The following is a 12,153-nucleotide window of genomic DNA, read 5'->3' on the forward strand; positions in this document are numbered from 1 at the left end:
GAGCGTGAGCGTTTTGACCTTCATCGCATTATACTTCGATGATAAAAACCTTTCCGATACTCCCATACTTTTTCTCCAAATTTAAAAACCTTGAACGGTCACACTGTTTGTTTGAGTTCTCTTTGGTTCGCAGCATTCACCACTTTACAAATGAGTAGGAGACTGGTCCGAGTGAACTACCGCAAAGACTTCTGGGATCGTTACTGGCGCTGGTCAGCTATTGGCCCATTTTTTCCCCTGTCCCCAGTAACCTAGTCTCCTTCGCAGCCGTTTTTAGGTTCGTCACGCAACGCTCCTGCGTGACGAGCCTAAAAACGGCTGCAAAGGAAACTACCAGTAACCGTCCCAGAAGTCTTTGCAAAAGTTAACTCGGCCCCGTTCCCTTCCCGTTTCTAAAGTGGCGAATGGGAGTCGTTGTCGTTCTGAAGTAAAGCGGAAGCACTGATTTTTTAGCGGCATGCGTAAATTTAAGGACGTGTAGGTCGGTTTATTTACTTACGATTGCCTGTAAAATCACCTCTTCGTCTGGGCGTTCCGTGACAGCAGCTCTCCGGTGGTTTCGTGCCTAACCTGGTACTCTTGCATATTTGAACACAGGGACTATCCAGTATGTTTTACGCTTTCAGGGGACACTCCCTTATTTGGCCTAAACAGGTATGTGCCGCTGAACAGTGTATGCTTTTCAGGGTCTTGAGGGCAATACAATTTCACTATTTAGTGTCTTGGACAGGGTGTCTTTTAGGACCAGAAGCCTTTAAAAGAGTGTGGAGCTTGGCGATGAGCGGTCTTCATACGTAGGTACCAACAATTTATGTATTTTTTAAAATCTATTCCATGATTCTACCCAAACTTTCCTTGAGTGGCCCCGGGGGTTTTCGAGAAGGAATGAGAAATCCAGTGACAACCTTAATTAAGCTAAGAGTACAAGAATTATGAAAAACAGAAACAAAAAGGAAAGTTTTAAATCACCTCACGGAAGGCCCCCCGGGACAGAAGGTAATCTGGATTCCGGACATTTTTGCCTGTGGAATCCGGAATTCAAATTCCGCTTACAAAGAATCCGGATTCAGTATCTGGAATCCAAGGCTGTCTTGGATTACCTTACGTGGGGTGATTAGAAATTAAAACCAAACTTACGTTTGGTCAACTGCCATCATGATATGAACAAGCCCTTTGACACCAAGCAGTGACAACAGATCAGTCAAATTTGAAGGTTATCATGCAGTTTATTTCTTAGCATTCCACAGGCAAGCTTCTTCTTCTATATATTTTTATGGTTACATTTGATACGATTATAAGCATGGTATAATTCATAATAATATATACTTAAGCTTGCTTGTATATATTATCGGGTGTTCTCTTGCAAAAGAAAGAGAAGAAAATTGTTTCAGAAGGCCAACGCCAATATATGTAAAACAATACAATATCTTTTAGCTCGCACAGCAATGGCAAAAGGGAGGTGGATTGGGGAGAGAGGATAAGGCTGCCGTTCGCGCTTCTCTCCCCCTCCCCCTCCCCCTTTTTAACTGAAATAACGTAGCAACATATGTTTAAAAAAAAAAAAGAAAAAACTACAAGATCAATAGGTAAGCAATATTTTTTATCTATTTCTACCAAAAGAAAAAATAACAAAAAGGAATACTGTAACTCGCTTCTCTGCAGAGGCTCTCGCTGGGTATCCATTAAAAATGGTAATGATTTAAAAATAGAAAGCGCAAGGTGGATGATGGAAAGAGGGAAAAGGCGGGAAGCTTCCCCTTCCCATCGCTCCCCGCGCGCTTCCATTTTTCCCTCTCCCCTGCCTCCACACGACGCAAAGAGGCCTCTGTATTCGGAGGAGAGAGATACTATAAGGTAATTGGTCGAATCTAAAACCGAACGTGAACGCTCAAACAAATAGACTATTTCCGAATGATTGAAATTCATACCTGGCTACATCGCATTGAGATCCAGGGATAAATAATTCATTTCTTTTGTCTTATTCCTCTCAGCCTCGGCACCAAGTATGAACTCGTAATCGGCCATTTCCCGGCTCTAAAAATTCTCACTTTCAAATCGAGGCTAAGAGCAAAACCTTTCTTGTGAAAATTAATTTTTTTTGCACCAGAATAAAAAAATTCATTTTCATATCAATGGCTTTACCCTTAGCCTCGCTTTGAAACAGAGGCTTGAGGCAACTTGAAAATGACCTATTTGTGACGCTGATTGAATGATACTATGTAATTGATGTGGAAAGTATTAGAAAAGCTAATTAATTCTAGTTCGCGGTTCTTATGATCACTACATGTACCTCCCCTTCAAAAATTTCTTGAGAGATCTTTCATTATTTACAATCATTAATTCTGGACTACGTCATGCATTGATATGATACCGTGACTAGCATATAAGTCTCGTTTTAAAAAATGTGGGCAGTACTGGCCATGGAAGTGGGAGCCTGAGAGAATTTGGGACGAAAGGGGTACGGGGGACGGGGGACGGGGGGCGGGAGAGCGGAAAAGCCGAGAGGTGGGAGTTCTAAAAGTATGGGAATCAGTGAAACAGGAGGAACAATGCTTAACATTTCGCAATCGAAAAAGGGTTAACGGGAGGAAGCGAAGAAAAAAGGGGCGGGAGGCCTAAACTCCCCTGCCCCCCACCCTCCCCCCGCTTCCCCCACTAAAATGATACCAAAGAGTTTGTAATTTCTTTTGAATTGCTTCATCGATTAACAGAACTAGTAGAAGTCGCTAAATATGTGGAAGGGGTCAAGTTTGGGAAGCTGCATGTCACACTAAAAAAACGACTTGCTTTGGATTTCACATCATATTGGTTCAAAACAAAAAGTGGAACAGGATTTTTCAGCCTATAAAACTATTAATAAACGCTGTTGGAATGCAAAATCTTAAAACACTAGTCTTAATTACTATATTAAATTAATGTTCAACTGAAAAATCGTTTACTTAGTAAACAGGCACTCAGCTCAAATGGATTAAAACATGTCCTGCATTCACAAGTAATTAGCTAAGCCGGGTAGCCAATGAATTGTCTTCTAAGAGGACGCTAGGCGCAGCGAATAAGATAATAAACTTTAACGACTACTCCTAACGTGGTCTTATAATACCCGACCACCTTTTATGTCAGGAGAATAGACTAAGAAAATAACCAAAGATAAAATATCTGGATCGTAGACAAATTCTCCTCGTTGCTATTTTACGTAATATGTGAAAGAGAGTATAGAGAATAAACATGTTCATTTGATTAAAGTAACAACACGGACACAGCAAGGAGCCCATAACATCTAGAAAGTCCATCCGCTACTAACAAGTGTCAACGACTAAGTCTATTTTTAGATTTTCGTTTGGTGTTCACAAGCGTCCGCACAATATGGCAGTATGACAGTTGGTCTCCGACAGCTATGGGCCCTCAATTTCTAAGTTTTTTAAACAGGTTAAACAGTCTCTTGGTTTTACGACTTAGCTGAATCCATCTACCTTTGCTAAACATCTTACTCATTTCTATTAGTTTTTGGCGCAAAATATAAATCATAAACGAGGCTTGAGGATCTAAAATTGAGGCTATGACCGAGGCATTATTAGCAGAGGTTCACTCCGAGAAGATGAGCTCTTAACACACTTTGGAGTGCCTGAAAAAAAGCCCGGGCTAAACGATCGAACATTTTTGTCTAGCATCGGGATCAGGAAGAACGTGTTTTACCGTTAAGTCGTCCCTCTACACATTGCATTTAAATGGATTTCAAAGTTTTCCATCCAAATTCTGCATCACAGACAAATGTTTGATCGTTTAGCCACCTCATGTCAGGAGCACCCAACGACAATTTTTGGAAAATATCTGTTCGCAAGACGATTTGAGATCAAGAATTTTCGGAGTATTTGTTGTTAAATTTCTTGCTTGCCCGCCTCTCCTAGGATTTTCGAACCCCCGAAATGGTATAATTGCGTACTTTTAACAGATTTTTACCCTAAAAAGGTCACCTAGAATTTTCAGGAGCCTTTTCTCTGGCTGAAATTTTCGAAAAGGTAAGTTTTGATAAAATTATGGCTATACCTACCCTTTAAATACTAAAATACGTTCAACAATGCTATGTTTAAGTGGTTTTGACCTATATTCTCGTTGGGTGCCCCTGCCATGTAGTATATGACAAATGCAAGAAAATGAACATTCATTTATCGGACCTTAAAGGCTGTAAGCAGCGATATAATTACAAGTAACGAAGTCCATTTAGAGGTTAACAGATGTGAAGTTATTTGGTGGAGCATGATTTTCCTCTGTATCCGAACCCCAAAGTGAGCGCCGTCAATTCTAAACTTCCCAGTTACATCAATTCATTTATTCATCGATGGAACAGAAGAGGCAACAGGCAAAGATCATTCCGAGTAACTGAAAACAGCAAACGAAAGAAGACGAAAGTTAGTAACTTCAGTCAGTTTCAAAGCATAGTTCGTATTGAAAACCCCGCTTTCACCAATTTCTATATAGGGCTCGGTCCACACCTAGTGACGATACCCACGTATTGGTGCTCGGGCACATAGTGTGAAGAGCACATAAGTATTTTCCCTAGCGGCCCTCTTACGGCACAAGTCATTTAGACCTGCGTTCATGGTTTCATGTTCATGGGTTATTTTATGTCCCCTTTTGAACTGATGCTAATCGATTTTGTTCCGTGTTGATTATCAGAGGTTTGAGTACAGAAATTTGAGGTTATTTGTGAAGCGTCTAAAGTTAGCTGAGACCTCTAAAATATAGGGATGGCAAATGCGTGACCTCGACATTCGTTACGAACCTGAATGGCAGAAATGGAAACTGCTATAACGCCAAGGATCAGAAGATGGTTGTTTACGAAGTCCTTCAGTCCTTCTACGCAACCCTGGTAAAGAAAAATAATAACTCGTCCTAAGTTAACCTAAGCTTCAAAAATTGAGATAACGACGAAATTGAAATAATCTGAAGTGATGATTTTGATGATGACGCCGATGATGATGATGATGATGATGATGTTGAAGTTGATGATGATGATGACGATGGTGGTGGTGGTGGTGGTGGTGAGGTGACTGGAAGGTAATAGGGCTGACTGTTTTAATTAAAGCAATGATAGGCTCTGCGATGATTATATTATTATGATATTATTCGAGCTCACAAACTTTACCTTCGTATTGATAGTAAGAGTTCCCGGCATGTTACATGTAGTGCTATTTGCTCCTTCCTTGCAGCAACTTAATGGAACCTCTTTTCCATCGTTGTTTTTAATCCATTTGCTATCCTTCCAGTCCGTGCTGTTGAAGGCTCCACAACAATCCAACTTTTAGAAAAGAAAGGGAAAAGTATAGTCTCTAAAATGCGATTAATTAATTTGTCCTCATGCCTTTTCTCCGGCAACGAGAAAAAGCTCACTATAAACAAAACAGAAAACATCCCTTTTTCTACCAGGAAATACGCGACGGCGTGGTTTCCCACGTACAAGGGAAAAAGAAGTGAGTAAATACAGCGGTGTAACACTAAAAATGTAACAATTGAATGATTGTAAATAGAAAAGTGTAGATAGAAACCTGTGAATAGTAACATGTAATATTGCTGCAAGTGGGTGAAATAAACAGAATATATTCTATCTATCTATCTATCTATCTATCTATCTATCTATCTATCTATCTATCTATCTATCTATCTATCTATCTATCTATCTATCTATCTATCTATCTATCTATTCGTGCAAAGTCAGCCGGGTAAATGTTTTTAGTATCTTCTCCCAATCACTTTTTATTCATTTTGAGTTGTGTTATACACAACCACATCAGCTACACTGTAAACTTATCTTCTTTAAATAAAAGATGCTGTTGTTGTTGCTGCTGCTGTTGTTAATGGGTAAAATTTCTACTGTCCGCTGATTGTTTGAGAGAGAGGGCTTTTCTTCTCTCCAATTAAAATGGTAACTGATAGAGATTTCCTCGGTACAATTTCCATTGACCTGCACCCATCCAAACCTGTTATTTCATTGGTCCCTTATATGATTTTACGTTTAAGTAATAAAAAAGTTATCGCATGAGTCCTCGTAGGATTAAGGAGTTTATATGCAGTGTTATTGAGTGAAAAACCTAGAGACTGTTACGGGTGAACTCCCTTAACAATTAAAAACTGACGACTCTTTTTGCTAAGTTAATTATTTTTTAATTCATTACTGTTGCTGCTTCAATAGTCCAATTTCGAATTCGTGCGGCCACTGAATAGCAGCACTGAAGACTCATTTATATAGAGTTAGCCAAATAATCACAAATACCGGCGAGAAGGTGCTTGTATTTGAGTTTAAAACAATAGACTTAAGACATGGTTGTACACAGGTCTTCTTCTGACTAGAATTTGTGAATAGTTACCTTATATGATCGAGGCTAACCCAGGATACATGAGACATCAGTGCTTCTATTCAGCGGCCGCGACGAATTCGAAACTGTAATTTTGCCCACGTTCGATATATTAAAATTGTAACATGACTCCGAGGCTTAAGGGTCAAAATTGAAAATTTTTCACGACTTCATTGTCCGTAATTCCCAGAAGAGGCTTGAGCACACAGTAAACTAAGGGCCTGTTTACATGGAGGTGGGGGACCCCAGGTAGGCGAGGTAACCTGCGTGGGTGGGGTAACCCGCCTGTCCATATAATCTCTTATTTTAATTTGATCACGTTTACATGATAGGTGGGGTGACCCTATGAAAGATTGTATGGACAGGCGGGTTAACCCACCTGAGCGGGTTACCTCACCTAACTGGGTTCCCCCACCTTATTGTAAATAGGCCCTAAACCAAATATACAAAATTGATCAGAAAGCATCTGAGTCATGTTAGAATTTTAATATATCGAACGTGGGTTAGTCAAACACTGCACCTCTTCAACTGACGTCACCAGGCGTGAAAGAAATCATCTGACGTATAAATCATAAAAGATTCCTGATCACAGGGGGACTATAAAATCTAGAAATAACACCCTCCTCGTCGACGGTCAAGGAAAACACTGCCTTTACCAGGATAAAGGGGGTGATACCGTTCGGCTGACTGATATGGGTTGACTGCGCATGCTAGAAAAAATCTTAAGCCTTTGATAGTTTTCAGATTGAACTTACTCGTATTTGTAAATTATCTACGTTCTGGTTGGTGGTTGAATCAATCTTTACTCCGTAGTTCATCTTGACTTCGTCACTGAGTCTGTTTGTGATTTCCTCGTCAACCTGCCCATGAAAAACGGTTGTCAGCACAGGCGATATATGAATCTGTTGTTCAACAGTAGTAAACAGCCTCTGCAGACTTATTGATCGCTAAAGGAGTCGAATACAAACTGGGATTTGCCCATTCAGTTGGCCTACTAGAAGATTGGAATTGAGTTTCTGGGTCTGGAAATGTCCGCACCTTTTTGCCAATGGGGAATGGACTTTGGAAACTTGAAATGGGATAGACATCTTAAAAGGAGAAGATAGGAAAATTAAACTTATCTGAATTACTTACAACCCGAGTTGGGGGGAAAAAGAGCCTGTTCCAGGCTCCTGGATAGTAATGTGCAGGGATCGCAAATACGGCATTTTTTTTCTACCGCCGCTTCCATTCCCAGATCACGCGCGTCTAAATTATTTTCAACTGACCTTGTTTTCGCGGCGTACCTACACTCTGAGAACCTGGCTCAGGCGAGGGAGCAGAAACTTATAAGAGCAGCAGCAATAGCACCAAAAGAGTTCACAATTTTCCGTTTTAGAATTCAACTTACGTGAAAAACGGGTGTCATTACTAACCTTGTCACGGTAAAGGAAACCAAGGATACCTGCTACGGCCTCAGCAGCAAATATGAGGAACAAACAAGCAAAGAACTACAGAAATAACAATAGAAAATACAGTCAAACGTGTTTTAGAGAACCTGTATTTAGCGGCATACTCCTTGAAGCTGTTAGTTAATTAATTCCATCAAGAAATGTTCAGTTCTTCCTGGAAAACCTCAACGTGAGACCAGGAGGCCAACCTTGTCCCCCGGGTCTCCTCGTTTTCCAATAATGCAACGCCATTTTGTAATCTAATGGGGACGAGGTTGACCAAGAAACCTCTAGAAGATCAATACCATATTGAACACAGCAAATTTCGTGGGAAAAAAGAGAAAAAAAAAAACTCTGAAGGTCTAACATGCTGTGACACTTAACAGAAGCCGAGGGACGTTCTGGGATGATGAACTGTCTGGAGAAGACAAAGGAGGTCTCTTTCGACACGCCGCACTCGAACTGCTTGCTGAAAGGCAAGATGTTTGGGGCCAAAAGCAGGACAGGGGGTACTGTTTTGGGACCATTTTGGCCCGACTCTTCGAGAATAGCTTGAAAACAAAGTTTAGCTGTGACGCTTGGTCTTATTTTTTGTCACTTGCAGAAAGAACAAATGTAAATTAAAACAATGCAAATGAGAATCAGTTTAATCTTCACGAAAAAGAAACAATCATATACTTACCATGCCAAGCAGAGGTCGGCTCTCTTTGATTGCTCCCCAACATCCCAGAAAACCGATGACCATCACAAACGCGCCGGCTGCCATTAAAATTTTGGCGGGAAGAGAATACCCACTATTGCCTAGGAACGCGTCAAACTGTCCCGGGTCTATTTCGGTCCATATTCCTATCCCCAAGATGGCTGCTCCTGCAAGCTGGAAAAAGGACTACAAATTAGAATTCTGAGTTTATCTTTCCTGTCATGTCTGTTTGCACTGATTTTGCCGCACGTCTCAAGGTTGCGCCAGCATTTTATTGTCATTTCAAGAAAATTAAGGCATGTGTCTTATATCTAATTCCTCAAAAACAAGGGGGGGTGGGGTGGTCTCACTTCTTAAGCTTTAAATATAGCACAAAATATAATAACTTTGAATGATGATTGGAGTCACCAATTGTCACGAGACCTATTAAGCCTAGTTTTACCGTATTTATTCGAATAAGTGCCCAACCTCGAATTAGCGCCCACCTCGAATAAGCGCCCATCCTAATGACAGAAAAAGTTAATAAGCGCCCAGCCTCGAATAAGCGCCCACCCCCTCCTCCTCCCAATCAAACTCAAATAAACGCTCACCCCCACCCCACCCACTTGAGTGAATAAATTCTAATAAGAGACTTTCCCGAGGACGGAGTTTTCTTGAGAGTATTTTACAGAAACCTTGCTTTGTTACTTCTTCGCGTTTTGTTATTAGCATTTATTGTTTTGTTGCAAAATAAACATACTTGCTGAAAATGGTAAAAATTTAATAAGCGCCCAGCCTCGAATAGGCGCCCACCTCGAATAAGCGCCCACTCTCAAAGTCCAAAAATTAAATAAGGGCCCAGGGCGGTTAATCGAATAAATACGGTAGCACAAAAATCTTTTTGGCAATATAGCACCACTTTTAATTACTTTTTGGAAGTTGCAGTCATCGTCATAGTTATGAGACTATTGAGTACATCAGTTCTGTGTCCGGGCCTTTTAAGTTAATCTTTTAGACATGGTCGAAATTCGAAAATCGTTTGATAAGGGGACTGGGTACTAGTACAAAATTCCGTATATCAGTACACTTTCAATAACGTATTCAACAAAGCCCGGGCACAGATGTTTAGTCATTCACCTAGGGACATGTTTGGTTGCAATTTCTTTGATTGACTGCAGTTGACTGCTATTATAAAATGGTGCCATTTCTAATTAAAATTTTTTCCGCGCAAAATGGCCGTTAAAGGTTACGTGACCTAATTTACATATTCTTTTACTCGGAATTGCATAAACTTTTGAGAGTCGTTATTTCACGCACGTTTTGTCGCTATAGGCCATAATCCTCAAAATGTAGACCAGCCCTCGACTGTTTGAGAGAAAATCATTCTTTTTCCTCATCCCCCTGCCCCGCCCTGCCCTCCCCTCCCCTGCCCGTTTCTTTCTCCTCATCGTTGTTGTCATAAACGTTTCTGGTTGATGCTCCTGCCTCAGTCGGTAATGTTCAACAAGGACATAAGCAGGACGTTTTGGATAAAGAAACAGCGGGACTGACTGTAATCTGTTATATGACGTGGTGGAGGAAATTAGCAGCTGATGAAATGATGATTGATTTATAGGTCATTATTTACGAGCAGCCACAAAACCGCTAGAACAATATTTTCCCTTTATCGGCGCACGCTATCGGAAATACTGCTTTTGTACCCTTAAAAATATCAATAAACCCACAACAACACGGAAAATGGAGTAAATTAAATTTAATATAATCCGACTTCCCAATTAAAAATTTTACCTTCCAGCAAAGAACGCGCGGAAAAAAAATTCAGTACCAAGGTATGGACCTGATACCGCTTATAAAAGAATGTTAAGGTTAAAATCTCAATTGAAATACCGATGACTTGTTGACAGAACGAGAGAGTACTGCACTGAGTATTGTATTCTATATTGTAGGCAACCTCATGCTTACGTCATTAGAATATCAGAAATATTTCGTCATAAATCGTAGACTTTTCGTTACTTTTATCAGGTTAGAAAAAATCAAACGCTTTGCACTGTTTGTTAGAAATGTAACGCAAAAGGAGGATTACAACATGGCAAAGTCAAAAGGCCACAAAAGGAGTTTGCATACAATGTTGACATTTTCTTTTTTAGGCATCATGTTATGATGTCACGGAAGCGTCCTTCCTTACGATTTCATCTCACAATTGTTACGATAAGTATTATTCAGATGGTAACTAAAATTCTTCTCCAAAAAATTGTTTACACATATGAAAACACTTGTAAAATAACCACCGTTGTTTACTAAAACTTATTGTAAACCTATCGTTGATTAAAATGTTTTGTAGTGAAATGTTTTCCATATGCACATAAGCTAGAGTTACTTGAAGTAAATCTCACGCGTGCCGAGCGACGATCGAGCTGGGCTTTTATGGATGTGGGGAACTAGGACCAACCATCTAAACTTCCTGCATTCGTCAGGTAAAAGACCAACTGAAAATCAATCGTTCATGTTTCTTGCATTTCACCTTTTCATTCTACGATTAATTCGGCGAACTGTTCATTAAATCCTTAATATACAAGTCGACAGACAGAGCGGAATATGAAGAACTCTCGACTTGTGAATTCAGTTATTGAAATAAGGAAATCGACAGATCTGCCGAAGAATTATAGATGAAAACTTCCTGACAAACTATGCGGACTTATCAACCAGCCAAACTGTGAAATCAGTTAAATATTCTTAAAGTGGTATTCTAAATTTCAGCTCGACAAGGAAATGTTATTGTATTAATACTAACAAAACATACACATACCCAAAAGATGAAATTGAAAACGAAAAGAAGTGTCTTGATACACTTGATGCCACACATATCATCGACAGATTGTTTTCAGTTCGTAGATTTCTTGCACAAAGGATGGGCGAATTAGGGCAATGTCTCACGCCGTGTTTACAGCGAACTCTGTTATCTGCCAAGGCGTACCACTGTGCAGCCTATATGCATATGCATACGTTTACTAAGGCGTGTAACGCATTCATACTGACAGGTTGTTGTTAATTATTTTGTTGTGCTTCACTGAGAAAGAACCAATTAAAATCCACAATATAAGGCACTTTTACAACTTTTAGAATAGGCTAGAATCAGCGTATTGTTTTGTGTCAGGCGTTTGCTATTACTAAAACAAAGAATTTCCTTATCTGCATAATTCGTTTTTCAGTTTCGGTTTGATTATACCTTATTTGACATGTTGAGCTCGAAAACCAGCTGTTTCTTGCCTTTTGGGATAACCAGTACGTTAGAAAGAAAGCGAAACAAAAAACTCTACATTAAACTATTGCTTTAAGCTATTCAGTGTCTGCATTACGGCCAGTGGCCAAGTTTTTATGCTAGGTTGACCCAGCTGACATTTTGCTAGAGGTTTAGAGACGCAATTTTCTCTCAATATTTCAGAAACAAATTCGTTTCAGTTTTCAAAGTTAAAGATCAACGTTCCTTAAACCACGTATATAATCAGGAAGAAACGGCGCTCAACCGATTTATGGTACACTGGAAATCTCGAAAATGTTGCAGTATATTATTTCGTCTATAGAGTCAGCTAGTTCGTTTTTTTTTTTTTTTTATCTTTATCACTATGAAACTGTAATTTAAAATGCAACTGTCATGTCATTGTAAGTTTTTTGTTTAATCATTTGAAACGATCTC

The 12,153-nt window shown here is 39.8% G+C and overlaps 1 protein-coding gene across 1 annotated transcript; it reads right to left on the reverse strand.

Annotated features, from left to right (window-relative positions):
- Positions 1–2,775: 2,775 nt before the first annotated feature.
- Positions 2,776–11,505, reverse strand: LOC140941114 (CD151 antigen-like). The gene is made up of 7 exons (XM_073390079.1): positions 11,266–11,505; positions 8,463–8,654; positions 7,766–7,840; positions 7,106–7,210; positions 5,144–5,296; positions 4,781–4,864; positions 2,776–4,377 (listed from the first exon to the last, which is right to left on the reverse strand). Exons 1-7 carry the CDS (start codon positions 11,320–11,322, stop codon positions 4,327–4,329), a joined length of 717 nt encoding a protein of 238 aa, XP_073246180.1. The 5' UTR covers positions 11,323–11,505; the 3' UTR covers positions 2,776–4,326.
- Between the last annotated feature and the right edge of the window lie 648 nt (positions 11,506–12,153).

Source organism: Porites lutea, chromosome 6, assembly GCF_958299795.1.
Source record: "Porites lutea chromosome 6, jaPorLute2.1, whole genome shotgun sequence".
Lineage (NCBI taxonomy): Eukaryota > Metazoa > Cnidaria > Anthozoa > Scleractinia > Poritidae > Porites > Porites lutea.